General features: G+C 44.1%; 1 protein-coding gene across 2 annotated transcripts in view; it reads left to right on the top strand.

Annotated features, from left to right (window-relative positions):
• Positions 1-20,946, top strand: part of ARHGAP25 (Rho GTPase activating protein 25) — a 95,481-nt gene that overhangs the window by 50,734 nt on the left and 23,801 nt on the right. For both annotated transcript variants that reach the window (XM_006151293.3, XM_027772988.1), the window contains exons 3-5: positions 370-457; positions 2,854-2,970; positions 17,207-17,414. In XM_006151293.3, coding sequence (XP_006151355.1) covers positions 370-457; positions 2,854-2,970; positions 17,207-17,414 — 413 coding nt within the window. The remainder of the gene's footprint in view (positions 1-369; positions 458-2,853; positions 2,971-17,206; positions 17,415-20,946) is intronic.

Raw genomic sequence — 20,946 nt, 5'->3', positions numbered from 1 at the left:
ACATGGTATGGTCAATCTTGATCTTCTAGGCCTTCTAAAAGATCAAGTGTCTGAGTGGTCATGAATTCAGGTCCTTAGAAAAATGGGAAGAGGCAAATGTCAGTGAGGGTAACATGTCATCTCACTGCCAAGGCCTCACCCTTTCTCTCTAGGCACCTAGCTTGCTCTCAGGTAGGTAGCTGCCACTTAGTTTGACCAAGTCCTGAGTAGCAGAAGAACCCATCGAAGCTGAGATGGAAGCTTTCCACGTTCCTCTCCACCTGCCCTCCTCACCCTCCCATCATAATGCTATCTGCTCTCCAACTTAATATTAGGTCACAGGTGACATAATTGTTGCTTATCTTAAAGGCTGGACTTTTGCTCTTTTAGGGCTCCATGTATCTACCAGGAAGTACGATCAAGGAGATTGCCACAAACCCAGATGAAGCTGGCAAGTTTGTCTTTGAAATCATTCCAGGTAAGCAACAGAAAATAATGCAGAGGTACATTACAGTCCCATTTTACTTCTTGATTCTAGAAATCGAGGCTATATTCAGTGAGTCCTTCAACCAGTGAACCAACCAACCTATGAATGCGTAGTGGGGCCAGCCAGGGGCATAATTGTTAAAGCAGCTGGATCCTACATTATTGACTGTGCAGTTTGAGTCTGGGATCTGGCAGCTTGAGAAACATGCTTGATGAGTGTGTGTGTGTGTGTGTGTGTGTGCCCCAAATTCCACAAACAGGAAGAGATGGAGGAGAAAGAACTGCAGCATGACCATCCCTCATGAGGGATGCTTTTAAATTCTCTCTCTTTTCTTTCCCTCTATCACTCTTTCTCTATCTTCAGAAAGTGTATGCACCTTCTGGAAAATAAAAAATAAAATAAAATAAAAACATGAATAGTTGTTCTGTATATAGTTCATGAGCTTATTTTAGTTCATTAGCTAGTATTGAGTATTCAAATAATGTTCATGAGCTAAATGGGGGCACATTCAGATCAATACTGAAAGCATATATGAGTGTGTGCTCAGAGCCAGACACTGTCCTAGGCACTGAGAGACTGATAAGAAAAGGCATCATTCCTACTCACGAAAAGCAACTCAGTCTACAAGGTGAGTAGGACATTAAAATTACAGTTAGAAATACACATTGAACTGTGTGAAATCGCAATTTTAGTAGGTCGAAAATGGTGGCAGGTCAGCACCTCCTATAGCTCAACATCACCTAATGAGAAATGACAGCTGCTATTTACTTGAACACTTCACGTGTGTTGGATGCTGTGTATCACCTGCTGCACACGTGAATACCATGTTTAGGACATCTCTTCCCAGCCAAAAGTTATCCTCCCTACATGCATTTCAAGCAAGGAGATATTATCTCATGTGCCTGGATATACCACAGTGAGGTTACATCTCCCTGTCTCTGCCTCTTGCTCTTATACCAATCCTAGCCCTCCCAGCTCTAGGACTGCTGATCTGGACATACAGTTTTGCCACCACTGCTGTATTGTGACCATGGTAGGGAGGCCACAGTGCCCAGGGTACCCCTTCCCTTAATTTCTTCTTCACCAATTACACAAGGTGGTTTTGTGCATAAGAGAGTAAGTGAAGAAGACAGTATACCCACAGTTCAAAAGTGCCCATTATAGAACTAGCTTGCCTGAGTCCAAGTTCTGACTCTGCCACTTACTATCGTCTAATCATGATCAAGTTACTTAATTTATCCCTGCCTCTGTTTCTTTATCTATAAAATAGGGACATTGATGATGATAGATAGAACTTAATAGAAATATACATGAAGCACTTGGTGCCTGGTATGTAGTAAGTTCCACATGAGTGTTTGACATTTTGGGGATAACTAGAGAGAATTATAATGAACAAAAATATTTAAAACCCTGAAACTGGGTTTTAATATGACTACTTATGGAAAACAAATAAAAAATATTAAGTTCAGTTCTTCCTTGGTAGTTCCCTCATGGGCCCTCCTTTCACTTTTCATCCTAACTTCTATCCTCTTCTCTTCCTCTGACAAGCAAAAGCCTGTTTTCCCAGCTTCTCCTCTCTAGAAAAATTCAGCCCCTTTTCCACAGGGTTTTATTTCCAAGATCCTTCTTGCAGTGCAGTTCATGGGACACAACCACCCATGATAACATGTGTCCCAAAGCCTGGGTTTTCAGTCTAGGATAACCCTACTGAGAGTTCCAGCTGAAAGTTCACTGTGAGCTGTGAACCAAAAGCCCTTTAAAACTACTTTGCCCTTTAAAAATCCTCTGAGTAGGAGGATTTGTCCTCCCATTATCACTTAAGCTTACAGTAGTCTATACCACACACACACACACACTCACACACACACACACGTTTAATAAGGACAAATAATTCTAAAATGATAGTAAAGTGGAAAGCCATTTTCTTAAAGGCACCATCACTTTCAAGGTCCTACCTAATCTAAAGGGAGACAATCCTTTGTGGTACGATACAGAGAATTTTCAGTTCCTCTTTTTGTCATCCTCTTGTGCAAGATGATTTTCAGAGGCCAAGGCTACTCTTGTCTCCTCTGATTCTAAATATGCACAATGAACTTCCTCTTCCATTTGGAAGGAAATGGCTTCTGTCCTTTCTGGAACTAGTTCTTTGCCCAAGCTATCCTGACTGTAAGCCATGTGTGTCTATCGAATTACAGCTTCAACAAAAACCATATGAGTACACGGATATTGAGTGGGACTGAGGATAATCAGATAAGGTTTCTGTGTTATCTGACTGCTGGTGCTTCACTGAACCAATAAATCAACTTGAGTTTGTCTTTCCTGCCCTTCCCCTTGTTCTGGCGTCCTTACCACTCTAAGACTGTTACATGTGCTACTTCTTCCTCCAGCCTCATGGGACCAAAATCGGACAGGACAGGACTCCTACGTCCTCATGGCCAGCTCCCAGGCGGAGATGGAAGAGTGGGTTAAATTCCTCAGGAGAGTTGCTGGCACGCCCTCTGGAGGTAAGGACCCCTGAGCTTTTCCTCAAAGGTGTTTGTGACCTGTCAGGGTTAAGGGAGAATTACCCAAGTCATGATCACTCTTAAACAGTGCTCTACGGAGATAACCAGAGAACACTGAGACCATGATCACAGCCAAATCCTCTGTTGAAGGTGGAGGAAAAGAAGGTGAATAATTTCTAACTCCCTCCCTAGATCAGCTTAAAAAGCTGATTCCAGATCAGCTGCAGGGATGGCCAGTTATTTCACTTACTGTGTGATACCCTAAAGTAGTCCTACAAAACTCCAGACACAATTCCTGAACCTTTTCCCAGTCTCACTGCCCTTCTCCAGGAGAACAGCATTATCTTCCTGTGCTGAGCAGCCTAACTGATGCGTTTGAGCTTCCAAGTCCAGGACTTGAATCGCAGTCAGCCATGTGGAATCCAGGGCCTTAACTACCATGCCACCTGCTGATTCCAGTACTACACAATTTAGAGGTTAATTGTTATGGGAAATTGAAATCATTCCAATGATGTTCAGCCACAAAGAGGAATTTATTGGATGGATGCAGGAGCTATTCAAAGAAAACAAGGTGGGGCCAGCAGGTGGTATGGTGGTTGAGGTGCTGGATTCCCACATGGTCCTGAATCTAGTAGCTTGCTTTCCCTATCCGTGCCCTCTCTCTCTGGTCAAATTGAAGAGTGATAATAATAAATAAAATTAAATGAATAATTCTTTAAAAAGAGAGGGGGGGAGAGAGAGAGAGAAAGAAAAAGAAAAAGAAAGAGAGAAAGAAAGAAAAAGAAAGAAACTAAGGGCAGGAACTGCTGAGACCAAGGACTGAGGCCCACAAGTGGAACATTAGCATTGAGTTTCTCTGTTGGTTTCTCCAGGGCCATGTGGAATCCAGGGCCTTAACTACCATGCCACCTGCTGATTCCAGTACTACACAATTTAGAGGTTAATTGTTATGGGAAATTGAAATCATTCCAATGATGTTCAGCCACAAAGAGGAATTTATTGGATGGATGCAGGAGCTATTCAAAGAAAACAAGGTGGGGCCAGCAGGTGGTATGGTGGTTGAGGTGCTGGATTCCCACATGGTCCTGAATCTAGTAGCTTGCTTTCCCTATCCGTGCCCTCTCTCTCTGGTCAAATTGAAGAGTGATAATAATAAATAAAATTAAATGAATAATTCTTTAAAAAGAGAAGGGGGGGAGAGAGAGAGAAAGAAAAAGAAAAAGAAAGAGAGAAAGAAAGAAAAAGAAAGAAACTAAGGGCAGGAACTGCTGAGACCAAGGACTGAGGCCCACAAGTGGAACATTAGCATTGAGTTTCTCTGTTGGTTTCTCCAGGGCCCTGCAGTTTCTTGTTCTGCTTTCCTTTTTGTTTTGTTTTTGGAGAGGTTTTTGCTATAGGGCGTGTGTACTCACCAGAAAGACAGAGAGAGACAGAGAGACAGAAAGCGAGAAATCACGCCCTGGGGGGATGGCCACGCCACAATCCCTTCTCCTCCATTATCCTCTTGGGATCTTGGGCATGTACGCACACGCGCCCGGCATGAGTTTAAGCTACTGGGTCCAGGACTCGAACCGCGGTCAACTACGTGGGAGTCCAGCAACATAGCCATTACACTAACTGCTGGTCCCTGTTTTTATCTATCTAGAAGCCCCTGAGTGTATATGCTTGTCCCAAATACCCCTGTGCCAGCCCAGTTTTCTTATGTTTTTCACTTGAGCATCAGCTCATCTTTCCAAACTGCTGAGAAACAGAGTCTACCTGGCTCGACTGAGGTAGGAGTCCACCTGTGGACCCAAGCCTGGGGCAGGCAGGCAGCTGTGTGTGTCGTGACTCATTCAGCAGGGACTTTGAGAAGAAAAGTGACTCAAATGGGACAGCCTCGCTCAAGATTGCCAGCCACAGCCTTCCTTAACATCTGCATTTTATTACCAAAAGAGTAGTTTCCCAGTTGCTAAACACTTTATTTATTTATCTTTTTACCATGTTAATTGGACTGAGATGAGGTTTTTCTTTATTAAAGGTTTCATATTTTCCATTTCAGGCTAACTAATCTTAGCAGTGACCTTTCCTGTTTGCCCTGGATTGTGAAATTATGAGGCACACTGTTTTCTGCTTTTCCCAGTTCAGGGCTTCAGGCCATCTGCATTGACATGGGGAGTGGGTGTTGCTTAATTATGCACCTGTTCTTAGTCAAAAGTACTTTCTTGTCTACGCACGCTTTCACTAGGATCTTGGCCTTTTATGATGCGTGGCTCAGCCTGGCTGAGATGAATTTCTGTGCCCCTGTCATAACACACAGGCGCTTTCTCTCTTGCCCCACCCCAAGGCCACCACCTAAGGAGCAAATCAAGCATAAATCCTGTGTGCAGTGGGAAGCCCAGGGGAGGGAAAATCAGCTGCTTACTTATTCAAAGAACAGTGTCGCTCTGATGTAGCAGCTCAGATGCCTTAAAAATTACTCAATGAGCCCAAATTGTAGTTCCCAGAATGAGAAGATACTTTAAGATGGCAGAGTCCCATCCAGAGTCATTGGGCACATCAGGTATTTGTCCTTTCTGTTTCTGGGTCAAGAAACTTCAGTCCTGAGAAATAAATGATGACTTGTCCAGGGGCCCAGCTAGTGAGGGCCAGGGCTTCCTTGGCATGGCATAGTACCAGCTGGAAAGCACCTCTAATCAGGCTCTACCAGGTTGGCAGGGCATAGCCCCAAATACCTTGACGCCTTTGAGATGTGTCGCTACTGCCTCTTTCCAGCCCTCCAGGAAACTTTTCCCCAACTGGAACCTGCTCACTTCATGCTATCTTTGTAACTACCACTCTGGTTGAGATGCAATCGTTTGTTGTCAGCAAGATCCTCCAAACTCATCTCTAACTTTCACCCCCTGCTCTCTGTAGGCAGCCTGTTTTCAGTAATGAGGCCAGGGTGAGCCTGTAACACTTTCTTACTTGTTTAAAAGACAAAGGGCTTATATTAACTTAGACTGTAGTGCATGATCATGGAGATCATCCTTCTGGTCTTGTTTCTTTTTCTTTTCTTTTCTTTCTTTTTTTTTTTTTTTGGGATTTTTGTGATAGGGCACATGCAAGACAGAGACAGGGAGACAGAAAGTGAGAAGTCACGCCTGGGGTGATGGCCACACCTCAATCCCTTCTCCTCCATTCTCCTCTTGGAATCTTAGGCATGCACATACATACACCCAGAGTGAGTTTAAGCTACCGAGTCCAGAACTTGAACCACCGTTGACTACGTGGGAGTCTAGCAACGTCGCCTTTAGGCCAACCACTGGTCCCTCGTTTTTAGAATCCTCTTTCGTGCTCATTTCACGTCAGCCTCACCAGCCTCCTCAAATACATGAGGCATGCTGCTGCCTCAGGGCCTTGTGCTTGCTGTCTCCTCTGCCTTGAATCCTCCTTCCTCAGACTTCGTCTCTTGCTTTCTTCAGATGGTTGCTCAAACATCAGCTCAGTAAGCCTTTTCCTGATTATCTGTTTTACACTGAACCTCTTTCTCACCCCTAGCCCTTCCTAGCTTTCTATTCTGTGTAGATTTTCTCCTTAGTATGGTGCTTTCTTCGAATATGTTAACGTTTTGCTTTTTTTTAAATTTTTATTGTTATCATTATTTTTTTACAGTCACTCTGCCCGTCATTAGAATGAAGGTTTCAATCTACGGGACAGCAATTGCGTTCTCTGTCTTTTTTCACTACTCTGTCCCAGAATCTAAATCGTGCTTGACAGAGTAGATGTTCAGCAAATATTTGTGAAATGAATGAGTGGAAGAATGACCTCAATTTCCCATGGCAGTACCGTGTTCTACTCCTTCAGGTTCTCCTCTTTGATAAACAATGATCAGCTTATTTGAGAAGTTACTCAGTAAGTGGGTTATTCCTTCCAGAATCATTTCTCTCTAAACAAGTTGAAGCTCATCAACTTTGGCAAAGCTCTTTATGGTTCAAGGACCTACTTACTGAATCTGATAAAACCTAAGAAAACTCTCCCTAGAAAAATATTTAGGCACAAATAATGTTGCTTTCAACAGCAGGATATTCTCAGACACCTGGGACTCCTTTTTTCACACTAGGTGGGGAATTCCAACTTTAAGTTTTAGAAGTCACTTCTGCAGAACTCACACCTCTTCCTGCCCTCGGTCCCCTTTTTGGCTCTTTTTCTCCCTTGACTGGAGAGAAGAGCCCACATGGTCTCCATGGCACCCACAGCTTCTCTTGGTTCCTCCTGCCTCACCATTTGCTCTCAATATCCCTCTCACCTTGGAAAGCAGCGCCTCGCTGTTTCAGCCTTTTTCTTCTCAGAGGGTCAATTTTTTACCCCCCCTTTTACACAACCTTCTTCTAAAAGACTGGAAATGTTAGACCAACTATTTTTTCCAGAAGTCCTAGGTGTGCTTCTAGGTTTTCTTGATTCAGGTAGGGGAAATGGAATTGAGGCCATCACATCTCCACCCCTGACAACTCGTTTCCAGACTCACTTCTGCCCATTTTCTCCAAACCATCCCCCTTTTTAGCAAGAGGGCCATGCCTCCTTTGGATCCCCATATTAAAACCTGTATCCACCTTAAAGTCTTTTCCCAACCCTATTGTAAGGCCTTGGGGCAGGCCCTGTGATTTTGTGTGTTTGCTAGCACGAGGCATATAGATTGTAAATACCAAATCGTTATAAGCCTTGGGTTCCTTATCTTCCTCTCATTCTTTGACACTCTCTGCACCCTTCAGAACATAATTTCAGAGTCCACAGCACAGGGAAGCCTGGGGAAATGGGCTCTCTCTAAGATTCGTTGTTATCCCATGTGTTCTGATCCTTTCGCTCTAAACTGAACACCAAGCGGGATGGTGTTTACTACTTGTACTAATTCCCTCCTCTCTCCTTCCCCTGGCTCCTAACACTAGATGTACACTTACTTACTCATTTACTCACCAGCTGTTTTCTGAACGTGTGCCGTGTGTGCCAGGCAGCACGCCAACACTAGGGGTACTATAGTGACAGAGAGAAAGAGGAGAGAAAACGCAAAGATGAAACCTTTTCTCTCAAGGAGCGCACAATCTTATTGAAGGCATACAGAAAAATAATAATAATAATAATAATTTTTTAAAAAGCCAAGAAAAATATGAAGCTGTGGAAATTGTTTTGAAGGAGAAACACATGATGCCATGTACAGAAAAAAACGTTCTTGTCAAGAAGGTCAAGGCAAGCTTTTCTGAACTACCAATGATTGAGCTCAACCCTGAAGGGCTGACAGAGGCTAACGAGATGAGAAGCAGGGAGAGGAATGGTGTCTACACCACAGGGAATAAATAGCATGACAGAAAGAACAGGGTCCGGAATGATGCAAAGGTGGCAATAGCTGAGATAGCCATGTGGAGGATGCTGATCTTCACCGTAAGACCAATACGTAGCCCTTGGGGATTTCAAAAAACAGGCAATAATACTTTTTTAAGAATTATTTATTTATTGAATTCCATTTGTTATTATTTTTTAATTTGACCAGACAGAGACAGAGAGAGAGATAAAGGGAAAGTGAAAGAGCAAGCCGCCAGGTCTAGGGCTTGAACAGTGGTCAGCCATGTGGGAATCCTGCGCCTTTAACCACCATGTCACCTGCCAACCCCCAAACAGGCAATAATATCAGGTTATAGTTAAAAGGTAATTTTAGTTACTGTGTGGAGAATGAATTGGAATAGAGGTAGCATATCAGAGCAAAGGAAGGAGACCAGATGTGAAATTCTTGCTGTCATCCAGGCAAGAGAGGACAGCTGGTGGCTTGGATAAGGGTGGAAGTTTAAAGATGGAGAGAAGTGAGTAGGTGTGCACATTTCAGAAGTAACATAGCCAGGACGTGGGAGTGAATTCTACGTGGAGAGAGAAGGTGGTGTTGAAGATCAGTCTTCAGGTCCTGGCCTGTGAATGGATGGAGGGAAGAACACCTGGCAGCATGAGACTGCCCCAGGGCCCTTCCTGGCCTCCTTGCTCCTTCCGGTCCCTCTGTGATGCTGAGAATCCATTCCAAGTCTCCCGAGTGCATCTGGCAAGGTTGCTGTGCTATTTGCTAAATCTTCTCAGCAGGTAGGAGAAAGCATCTCAGCCTACCCAAACTCCATCTCCAAGATCATTATCTCTGAGGTCTCAGCTGAGCCACGTGCAACTCTGAAAGCACTTCCAGGGAAGGGTGGGCTGGCTTCATAAACGCTAAGTGAAATTCTGTGTTCTTGCCAGACACGTTGATATATGAAGCAATGCTGGTAAGGGCTTGTGTGTGGGATTTTTTTTTTTTTCTTTTTGAACTGCCTCTGAAGTATCCCCTGAATGGCAGTTGACAATTAGCTACTAAGTAAAAGCAGGCACTTATTTTTATTACGGGCCCTGACAGCTTTATGTTCACTCTGTAAAAGCCAAGAATCATGTATGCAGAGGTGAGTGGGGAGGGGAAGTGGGAAGGAGGGCCGGCAGGGCTGGGCAGGTGCCGACAGATCCCACGGTTTCCATGCAGGAGTCAGAACCTGAGCAGTATTTACAAGCATGTGCTGATTTGGAAGTGGGAGAGGACGGTTCTTCCAGCTGGGGGAGGAGGGAAGGCCGGGAGCTGGCTCATCAGAGGCTGTGAGTCCAGCCGGCCCCGCCATGCCTCATATTCCCAGGATGCCGCGGTGGGAAATAGGATGCAGCTTTCCTGCCCTGGTATTGCTCTTTTGCTGGGATTTCAGGAGGAAAACCACCAAGCTCCGAAAGAAAGGTACTTCTTTCCTATTTTGTGATTCAGTTATTCCAGCAAAAGACACTTTTCTCAGCTCCTCTGCCCCCTCCTGCTAGGGATGGAAGACGCTCCAGGAACTGAGCCCCTGGGAAGCAGGTACCAGTGCTGGGCTGGCAGTCACAGAGGAGGGGAGGTTCCCCAGGAGAACCCTAAGCTGGCCTGGAGGAGGGCTGGAGAGAGGCTCTTCTCAACTGAGGGGTGTTTGAGTGATGACAAGAGTGATGACATTGAGAGCATTACCTAGTCTGTGGTGAAGAGGTCTCGTCCATCTGTGGTTGCTCAGGATGGGAGTGTTCAAAGCTTTTATTCAAAGCTTTACATCTGGGGGCTGGAGAAGAGCAGGGTGGATTGGTATGAGAGGAGGTGGGGATGACATGATCCGGGATTAGAGAAATATGAAAGAAGCACCAAAAATCTCTACCCTAATTACTCTTTTTGAGACTTGATGATATCTGGAATTTTATCACATTGGTTTTAAGCAAAAAAGAATTAAAATACTGAATATAGAATTATAAGGTAAATAGGCCATTGGAGAGATTCCTAATCCAAGTCTCAGTTTTATTATCTATAAAATGGAATAATAATATCTACTTTTTAGGATTCTCAGAGGGACTAAATAAGATAGTATACATGAAAGCATCTAGGGCAGGTCCCAGCATAAGATGAACTTAGTTAATTAAATTGGTTAATAATTATAATAATCACATTATATTTAATAATATAATAATTACTTTAGCTATAATAATTATAACTAATTAATTAAACTTTATACCCACTAAGATGGAAATGCCTCTGCTAATGGTGACTGGCCCAACGTGATGATGAGTTCCAAGTGAATGAGCTGATTAAACTCTGTCCTACTGCCAGAGGGTGGAGATAGACATGGAACAGCAGTTCCCTAAGGAGTGGGTACAACCTAGAGAGCTTGGCAGAGAAGAGGGGGCCTGGGTTTATCTCATGTTGTCTTTGGATGGAGAACAGCCTTTGAGTAAGTCCTGCCTCACTGTCTTCTTCCTTCACTGGCTTCTTCCTCAATTTTCTGTGTAGCCAATTCCTCATGTATAGACTTTTTCATGTTCATCCAGAATCAAAGAGTGGCCCTCAAGACCCCAAAATCAGAGAAGTTAGGACTGAATCTATGGAGTTTCAGGGATGTTTTGGGTGCCAAACTCTTCATTTGTCATTTCTGAGATGAAGTGACAAAACCGACCTAGACAAACTCAGGAAAACAAGGATACACTTCCTCTCATGGAAGAAGGGACACAATTGGTCCTCATGTCTCTGGAAAACATAGTGGTTGGTTCTTGTTGGTGGGAGTAGCTCTGATTTTAAGCTGGAGATGTAGTTCAGAGTCTTCATTATAGCAGCTCTAATTAAAGTCATGGGGTTATAAAGATGCAGATGAGGAAGGGAGGCCCTGGCACACTTCAATGTGGTTTCTCTTGTTTGTTTTAGAGAGGTTTTTACTATAGGGCATGTGCGCTCGCCAGAAAGACAGAGACACAGAGAGACAGAAAGCAAGAATCACACCCTGGGGGGATGGCCACACCACAATCCTTTCTCCTCTATTCTCTTCTCGGGATCTTGGACACGCACGCAAACACACCCCGCATGAGTTTAAGCCACCAGGTTCAGGACTCAAACTGCGATCAACTACGTGGGAGTCCAGAGACATAGCCATTACACCAACTGCTGGTCCTGATACTTCAATGTTTTGAGGACAAAGAGAAAAGGAAGAATCCTCTGAGGAGGCTGAGCAGGAGTAACTGATGAGATATGTGGAGAACTGAGAGAAAGTGGCGTATCAACAGCCATGTGAGAAAGGGCATGTTGTGTCGCATGCTGCTGGTAGAACAGTTAAGATGAAGACCAAGAATTTAGCCCCTGGATCTGAAAATGTAAAGGACATTGATCTCAACAAGAGGAGGTTTGGAGAAGTGCTGAGCAGAGAGAAGGGATGGAGAATGGGAGGGATGGGAGACAGTGGTAGTAACAGCTCTTTGAGGACTAGTCTGTCATATGCCACACTCTGTGCCAGGAGATAAAAATAGATGGTGAGCCAGACAGGTTGTCTGCCTTTGAAAGGCCCACAGTCCAATGAGAGAGAGAGAGGTGTTTAAATAAATCATCATAAAACTGCATGATTAGTGATAAAATAGAGGTACATAGAGCATAGAGGAAGGAATGGCCAATTCCTTCTGAGACGACTCAGAAGATGGGTTTCCGGGTGAGAAATCAGAGGAAGGGCATTAGTCAAGGAGTTTTTAAGAGTAAAGACTATTTTCACTCTTTCTGTCATGGTCTCCAGCTGCTAAAGAACCCTATCCAGAGAATATACTCAGTGTATATCTACTGAATGATTTGGTGAATTCTGGTGGAAGGAATTTGCAAAAATAGAGTTGCAAAAAACGAACAAACACAAACCGTTACAATCATATAGACAGCAGCAGTGAGCACAGAGGATTGATTAAAGTGTATTTGGAATGTACTGATCTATTTGGAGGAAAGAAGTGTGTTGAGGATAACTCTAACATGTACAGTTTTGATAATTGGTTGTTTGGGTACAGGTACCTCAGATTAATAGCTTTGTATTCTCAGCGCCTTTGCAGATACCTGGTACTTGACTGAGTGACTACTCGACTGATTGACTGAATGCTATTGCCTGAGCAGAAGGCTACAGGAACAGTGATTTAGAGGCTGTGTGAAAGTGAGATTGGAAAAGAAATGGAAAGGGTCGCCATTGTGGGGATGGAGCGCGAGAAAGGAGTATCTGGACCAGATATGCAGATTTCTGTTATCAGTTTATAGGTGATACCCAAATGTATAGAATTGTATGAACTTTCTCAAGGAAAATAACTAGAGTAAGAAGAAAACAAGTCTGAGTTGGAATCCCAGGAAATGACACACTAAAGGATCAGGTGGAGTAGGGGACACAGTAAAAGAGTCATCAGGAAGGTGAGAATAGAATGAGAGTGCCTGGTTTTGTAGCCTGGATAGGGAGAAAGTCTTGAAGAGGAAGGAAAATCAACACCATCGGATTCTTATTCTTCATTAGATATTTTTATTTCATAAATTATAAAGAGAACTAAGCTTAAGTAGTCTCTTTCTGTTTCCATTTTATTTTATTTTATTCATTTATTTTTTACGGCAGGGGTTTCACCATTGCAGTTCTTCTCCCTCAGCCTTCCAGCTGGACTACGAGCATGCACCACCACACTTGGCTCTTTTTCAGTCAGGGTCATGCTGTGTTGCCCAGGCCAGCCTTCAGCCTTCAAGAATCTCTTGTTTCAGACTCCACTGTGCCTGGCCTTAAGGCTGGATGGGGAATTGAATCACGGCCTCCCATGTGGTCTGAACATGCAGAGAGCAGTGTGTGAGTAGTGTGCAACAACAAGTCTGGGCCTCACATGGGCTCTTTCAATTGAAAAAGAAAGAATTAAGATACAAAGAGAAAGAGGAAGACCTGAAAGAGGTGGAAGGGAGGAATTCAGTTTTGGAAAGCATCGTTCTAGAGGAACACCCAGGTTCTTTTCTTCCTCTGAGACAGGACTGACGCACAGACCAAGGAAGGAGGGTGAAAGAGACAGGGAATGAGGGTGAGGAAGTTCACACATCTCCCTCTATTTAAAGAGATAAGGGAAAGAAGAGACAAGGTCACTAGTCAAGACAGAGAGGGGAGTAAATGGGTGGTAAGTTCAAGGAGAGAGGTAAAGATTTGGAACCAAGGTCTTACGAAGATTGGAATTGTAAATCTCCATGATTTACAATTTTATGTGGTTATGACCTGTCAGCTCTCCGTGACCTGGGGGAGGCAGGGTGGGAAAGTTGGAAAGAAAAAGAGGGTTGGGAAATAAATGCACTGGTGAGAGTGACGTGCAAATGGTGTGTAGGGCATGGGAGAAGAAGAGGAGGGACCCAGGACAAGGGTCGTAGACTCAAATGAGGAGAAAAAGCGAGCAACTAGCTGCACAGAATGGTGCAAAAAGAAGCTGGGCTCCAACTCCCCTGCAGGGTAGAAGGTCTGCTGTGGAGCCTTAGAAACAAAGGTCACGCTTGAAAGCTTCCATTTCTCTGTGCACATCCTTACATCGAGTTTGGGCTGTCTTTCCCCACTGGGACCCACTGAGTCCCTGGAGCCCAGATTTCCACTGCTGCAAAACACACCTGCCTCTCTCTTTGAGAAGCCCCTCCCTGGACTCCTCAAACAGAATTTTCCAAATGCCATGTGATCTGTGGTTTTAAGTCAGATCATTTCAATCATGTTTTACCAATTTGATGAAAATATGCACCCCTTTTACAGAGAAATAGAAACCTTGTGTGTGGCTATTGATATTCTCTAATTGTTTCTTGCCATTTGTGTGGACGTTTTATTTTCATAACTTGATGGTAAGCTCATTGAAAGCAAGAACCAGGTCTTCCATGTCACCTGTCTGCATAGCCCACATCTCAGGGCCTGCTGCTGGCACCTGGCAGGGTGCTAACAGATGTCAGCATGAAGCTGAAGTCATTTACCAAGGAGACCTCCACTAGTGTTTAATCTAAAGAAATGCCCAAATAACTATTAGTCATGGAAAAGACTTGCATAAAAACAAATTCATTCATTAAGTCGTTTAGCAGAATTTGTTGACCATCTATCTTGTGCCAGACATGCTGAATACTGAGGATGAAAGGAGACCTTTTTGTATTCCTGGTATTCAGGGGCAGGGGACACAGGAGCATGCAGATCATTATAGCACAAGGTGGTAAGGGGCTGGGATACTTGAGAAGGGATGTGAGTACACAGAGCAGAGATCTGAGGGTCCATCTGGAGGTCAGGGAGGACAGAGTGGAGATGATGGTATTTGAGGGAGGCCAAGAAGAACAAGTAGGATTCCAGCATTCCAGCAGATGGTGTGTGTGCATGTGTGTGTGTGTGTGTGTGTGTGTGTGTGTGTGTGTGTGGTGGGGGTGGTGAGAGAAGAGACTGGGCAGGGAGAAGAGAATATCTGAGGACATGGAGACTAGAGAGCGCTGTGTTTAGGAACCATCAGAATGAGATAATTTTGAGGCTGTGGGAGGAAGTCAAGCCAAAATTGTGGGTGGGTGCCAGGCCAATGTCAACCTGAAGAATGCCAGTTTGGGTTTTCAAACTTTAGCCACAGAAATATTTAATCAAATAAAATCTCACTGAAATGCAACAAGCAAAACAGAAAAGAGCCTGGCAGTTCTGGTTGGGGGTAAAGAACACAGGGGACCTACTCAGCTTCTCCTACCCTGACTCCCTCACCTCCTAGCACCTGATGTGGTGAGGAAAGGGTCTGAGGACTCACAGGGCTTGGAGGGGCAATGTGGAAAGCCTACTGTGGCAATGGTGGAGGAAGTGGGTGACTATTGAAAGAGGTGCTCGGGCAGACCAGTGGTTTAGAAAGGTAAGTGCCAGGAGCATTTCAAACATGGTAGAGAAAAGAGATTGACCACAGCAATTACAGGGGAGAATGGAGGCTAGTCTGGCCTGGGTGGGTTATGGGAATGGAGAGGACATGGAGGGTTCCAGAGCCCGATACAAATGGTCCCCAACTAATGATGGCTTGACTTAGAATTTTTCAACTTTATGATGGTGGGAAAAGTGAAAGCCATATTGTGAGTTAGTACTCCAAATGCATTTCTGACTTGCAGTATTTCCAACTTACCACAGGCTTATCAGGATGTAGCCCCATTGTAAGTTGACAGCTCTTATAAGTGGAATCCACATTCATTAGAGACCAGATATAGGGACCAACCAGCAGAGTCAGGAGGAGAAGCAAAAGTCTTGGCAAACTGGTATCCTAGGCACTGGGCTGCTGGGTACAGCAGAGCCCTAATTATGACAAAGGGACATCAAGGAAGATGAGACTGAAGCCACAGCTATTTTCTGAACCTCCGGGACAGGAAGGGGCCAGGTAAGAGAATGACTCCACAGCGACTGTCCTGATTTATAAAATAGTCCTTTACTGCTGGAGTGGGGAGGTTATCGAACCACGTGCTGAGAGGAGGGGTGAGGCTGGTCCATACTTGCTTTACTGCAGGCGATGTAATTTGGAAAAATATATTTGGAAAGTAATTTGCATACCATCAAGTCAGAAAAGGGTTCAAACTACTTGACCTGGCAATTCTACATGTAGGGAACTTGCCCTTAGGAAATAGTTCAAAAGAATACAATGTCTCTGTTGATCCATCCAGATGTTCATTAATTAAATAAGCAATCAATCAGAAATCATGCATCGTACTACACACATTCCAGTAACTCTGCTAAGTGAATGAACATGTTTGCTGTGGCAGTGTTTATAATCATGCAACATAGAGAACAACCTAAATTATTTCAGATGGCATGGTGGTTTAATACAGAATGGGACGTCCATGTGATAGGCCTCATGCTTTCATGCTCTATGGCAGAAACAATATTCAAAACAGCCTTCTTAGGCCGAGGTTGAGCACACTTTCTCAGGAGGTGACTGCCTGGACTTGAATTTGGACTGTTCCGTGCCCTAGGCTGCCTGACCTTGGCAAGTTCATTAGGCTTCTCTAAGGCTCAGTGTCTTTCACAGTCATGTCGAGACAGTACTCTCTCCTGTGGAGCTGCTGTCAAAAGTAAATGAAATGGGGGGAACCAGCAGTTAGCGTAATGGCTATATCACTGGACTCCCACGTAGTCGACCGCGGTTCGCGTCCCGGACCCAGTGGCTTAAAACTCACACCGGGTGCCTGTGCGTGCGTGCCCAAGATCCCGAGAGGAGAATGGAGGAGAAGGGATTGTGGCATGACCATCCCCCCTGGGGGGTGATTTCTCGCTTTCTGTCTCTATGTCTCTGTCTGTCTGGTGAGCGCACGTGCCCTATAGCGAAAACCTCTCCAAAAAAAAGAAAAAGTAAATGAGATGGGATCATATAGTGGCACAGGAGTAAAATGTGATGCTCTGCAAGACTGACCCACATGAGAAAGTTCCAGGTTCACGTCTAGGGACCTCCCTGTATACACTGAGCATGCATGGGCCAAAGGGCTGCATGTGATCCCAGGCTGGCCGAAGACTGGCAATGTATCTCAGTGTCAAGACCCTGCTGGGTAATCTGGCTCATTCTCTCTGTGTCTCTCGCTCATGAAAGAGATAAACTAAAAAGAAAACAATAGATTAAATGTAAAACAGCATGCAAAGTGCTTGGCATAATTCCCAGCACACAAATACTCAGTGAACGTCAGTTGTTACTTTAAATATAGAACAATGTGGATCAGTAGAAAAAGGCTGACAGAGACTGTCCCAAATTTACACCCCCCCCCAAATTTATAGCCCCGAGAAATAACAATGATTTGTCTCCTATGGTTCTTAGTATCTTTGCACTAAAACCTTTGAAGTTGCAGGCAATGTAGAAAATCAAGAAATAGGTAAAACACTTTGACTCATCAGTTCATCCTAGGAGAATCGGAATAACGGGCAGGTCCTGTGTTTTCTCTTCTCAGCGGTATTTGGCCAGCGCTTGGATGAGACTGTGGCCTATGAACAGAAATTCGGGCCCCATCTGGTGCCCATCCTGGTGGAGAAATGTGCAGAGTTCATCCTGGAGCACGGCCTGAATGAAGAGGGCATCTTCCGCCTGCCAGGGCAGGACAACCTGGTGAAACAGCTGAGAGATGCTTTTGATGCCGGGGAGCGGCCCTCCTTTGACAAGTACGCAGTCCTCACCTGCAGTGTCCCATGACCTCTCTCCCCTCTGCCTGGCTTGGGTGAGAGGATTTTCATTCCAGCTGAGCTGGGTACTTACACAGACATTTCTAGGAGCCCTGACTTGCAACAGACAGAGCCTTTTGTTTTTGTTCATAACTGAGAATTTAGGAGCCAGGAGCACGGTTAGGAGGGGCTGCCGATAGTTATGTCAGAGACAATGTGACCCAAGACTAAACTGGCTGCATACCCACTCACTGGTGAAGAACACACCACAGCTATAGCTAAGGGTCCAGTGGTCTTCCTCGGGGTTCCGCAAGTGGCCAGAATCAGAATTCAGTGTTAGTTTTCAAGGCCACAATATTTCAAGCCCCAAATATTCTGAGTTCCATTCCATCTTTTGGAGGAAGCATGTACAGATATCCAGCAGCCTGGTGTTCTTCCAAGGCTCCTCTGTGGAGGTTGCCCAGCCCTGTTTGGGGACGTACCAGGTGTAGTAACATCCCTTCCTACTATCTGCATCCTCCACACCTCCTTCTGCCACCCAGCAGAGGTTTCCTTCTCTGCCCTGCTCAGTTAGTGCACCCTCAGCCTAGTATTGTGCACCCCATCTGCTGTGCAATACTCACCCCAGCCACAGTGTGTGCTTGTCCTGCCAGTATAAGATCTATTGTTCTTTCCGAATGAGCAACCTATAAACCAAGATTTAGTAAGGTGGACCTGAACTCTGTCCAGTTTCCAAAAGCTCAAATTCCCCAGAGCTTATTTGGGGCAGTGTGGTAGGACTGATTCTGGACGATTGTGAAGATCTAAGTTCTGTACTCGTGTGGAAAGTCTCATTTTCCCTCTCCCTTCCCCCAGTTCTAGTCACTAATTCTGCCAGATACTTTCCAGCATCTCAGAGGGCCATCCATTTCTCTTGATGCTATTGGCTGTGCTCTTAGTTTGGACAAGCCACATGTCTGTCTTTTCCACCCTTGGCAGATTACAGGTTAACTCACCAAGGGTGCTATATTGTTAACAGTGGTTGCCTGAGGAAACACTAAGTAGAGCTGTTACTGGAATTCTAGCAGGTTATGGGCATTAAATTTATGGATCTTTCAGCAGTACTATTCTCAGGCACCTGTTCCATTAAGCTCGCCACCTTTTATATTCGGTTTTCTTCTTATATTTTTAAATAGCTTTGAGTTGATCAAAAGATACAGATGGGTTGTTGCTAAAGAGTGTAAACAGTACACTAAAATAAATAGATGTGTTTGCTGCCAAATAACTCTGCCAAATAACTGCCTTAGGCTTTAGTTTATGCATGTTGAAGTCAGCATGGGGGGTGATGCTGGACTCTTCGATTCTGTGAAATATTTGGAGCTGGAAGGAAGAACGTTTCCACACTTTGTCATGACACCCTCCCCTACCCCCCAGAACTGAGAGGTAGTTTACAGATCCTGAAATACTAACAATCATCTGAAACTCTTCAGGGTCCTGGGTCCACAAGACCCTTGAGAGGACTGATTTGGGGAAGATCAACTGGTTCTTATTGATTCTTGTTATTTAGTTACTTAGTTACTAACCTGTTTAGGAGCTTGAGCCTCCCTTAGAGCATATCTTAGATTAAGAGAAACTTCTTTCCCACCTCTTACTTATTAGGGCAGAGCCTCCTGTGGTTTTTTGCCGAGGTACGGCACTGGAGTCTGGGCTTCATCTCTGTGCTCACCTTTCCCCTGCTTCGCCCTTTGTGATATAATGCAAATGCCCACTAGCATATTAAACTAGAGTTGTGAAATTATCTTTGCACATTTTCTGATTTGACCCTCAAGACAAAAGTAGAATAAAAAAAACAGGTTATTACCATTCTGCAGGTGATAAAGAAGCCTTGGAAAGATTAAGCAATTTACCCATAGTTTAGTAACTATTCCTGGGCCCTAGGGAGTGGGCCTTGGATCTTCTCACCCCTGGGCCACTCACAACTCCTAAGCCCTCAGTTTCTCCTTTCTTTTGCCCTTGTTCCAACCCTACTCTCCTTCCCTACCTTTTCACCTTCCACCCACACACATGCACGATTCAAATGAACACAGTCTCAAGGTTGGTCTCTTCCTCTCCCACCCCCAGGTCCAGCTCTGAAGAAGTCATATAACAGTGGTCACTTTCACTGCAGAGTTAATTTGTCAGTTTTTTTTTTTAAACTCTCTTAGATTATTGGCTTTATAAATTTTTTAAGGATTATTTATTTAATTCCATTTGTTATGATTCTTTTTTCATTTGACCAGAGAGAGACAGAGAAAGGGAAAGCAAGAAAGCAAGCCACCAGGTCCAGGATTCAAACTGCAGTCAGCCATGTGGGAATCCAGCACTCCCAACCACCATGCCATCAGCTTTGTAAATCTTTACTATGGTTGTAGCTTGTTATACTATAAAAGAAATTTTAAGATTTAGCAAGTGGAAGAGAGGAGATTTGGGAGTGCAAGGAGTCTCTTTGCATCTCCCTGACATTACACCTGTAGGTTCTCACCTTGACCCTTCGTGTTGGTCATATGCTTGGTTTCACCATGAGATCTCTTTTTTGCCTCACTAGAAGGAAGGGAAATAAGGGCTTTTTTTTTTCTTTCTTTTTTTTTTTTTTGTGAGATTATAGCACAAATGTGTCTGGTTGCTATTAAATGTATACATGTGAATTTCCCTGGTGGGTTACTGCCACCAAGTTGTTACATTTTCCATACCAGTATTTCTCTGAAAAATGGACATATGGATATGCCATAGTATAAACATCAGTTCTCCAAGGGAAATACTGGCAGAGCTGTCTGAGGAACCTTGGTGACCTATGACAATCGACTGTTGAACTCAGAAGCCACTTGGCTCCAGACTTACTCTTAGTCCTTGATTAAAAAAATAATAAACGTTATATAATGTGTATATAACGTTATATATATTCAAAGATATTCCACTGAGTTGCAAGCAGCAAACTTGAGAAAAATAAGGCTGGAAAGTTGGACCACAAGAATGACATCTAAGTCAGCCCCAGTACAATGAGAAGAATGATATTAAAGCAAAAGTTTACTGAAGTAACAGTAGAGGTTCCACTCTGTTAAGTGCTAAAATGGAAAACTAGATAGTGTTGTCACCTTATAACAGAGGGCTTTTTTTTTTAATCATTATCTTTATTATTCTAATTATTTTTATAAAACAGTCAATTGCTATTTCTCGTTTTGCTTGTAAAAATACTTTGCCCGTCATGAAACACTCCTCAGACCAATCCAGTTGAGAATTCTATACATGTCATCATCAACAGTTAATAAACCCTATCTGTTTCTCACTGACGTCCTGTCTCTCTATTGCTCACTTGCTATCTTTCTCTATCCTCTTCTCTTCACTTACCCCATTCCACACTGTCCTAGTCTCATTAAGTACCTTCACTTCAAGAATGGTAGAGTAGTTCCTGTTCTTCCCTGAGGCAATGCAGGGCTGGTAACCATCATCTTCTCAAGTTGCAGGTTCTCAGACCTTGTTTTCCGCTTCAGCTTGCTGGTCCAAAGGCCACACGTCG

This window comes from Tupaia chinensis, unplaced genomic scaffold (genome assembly GCF_000334495.1).
Source record: "Tupaia chinensis unplaced genomic scaffold, TupChi_1.0 Scaffold000316_1, whole genome shotgun sequence".
Lineage (NCBI taxonomy): Eukaryota > Metazoa > Chordata > Mammalia > Scandentia > Tupaiidae > Tupaia > Tupaia belangeri.
Note: the sequence above shows the minus strand (reverse complement) of the source record. Positions and strands in the feature narration are given on the sequence as shown.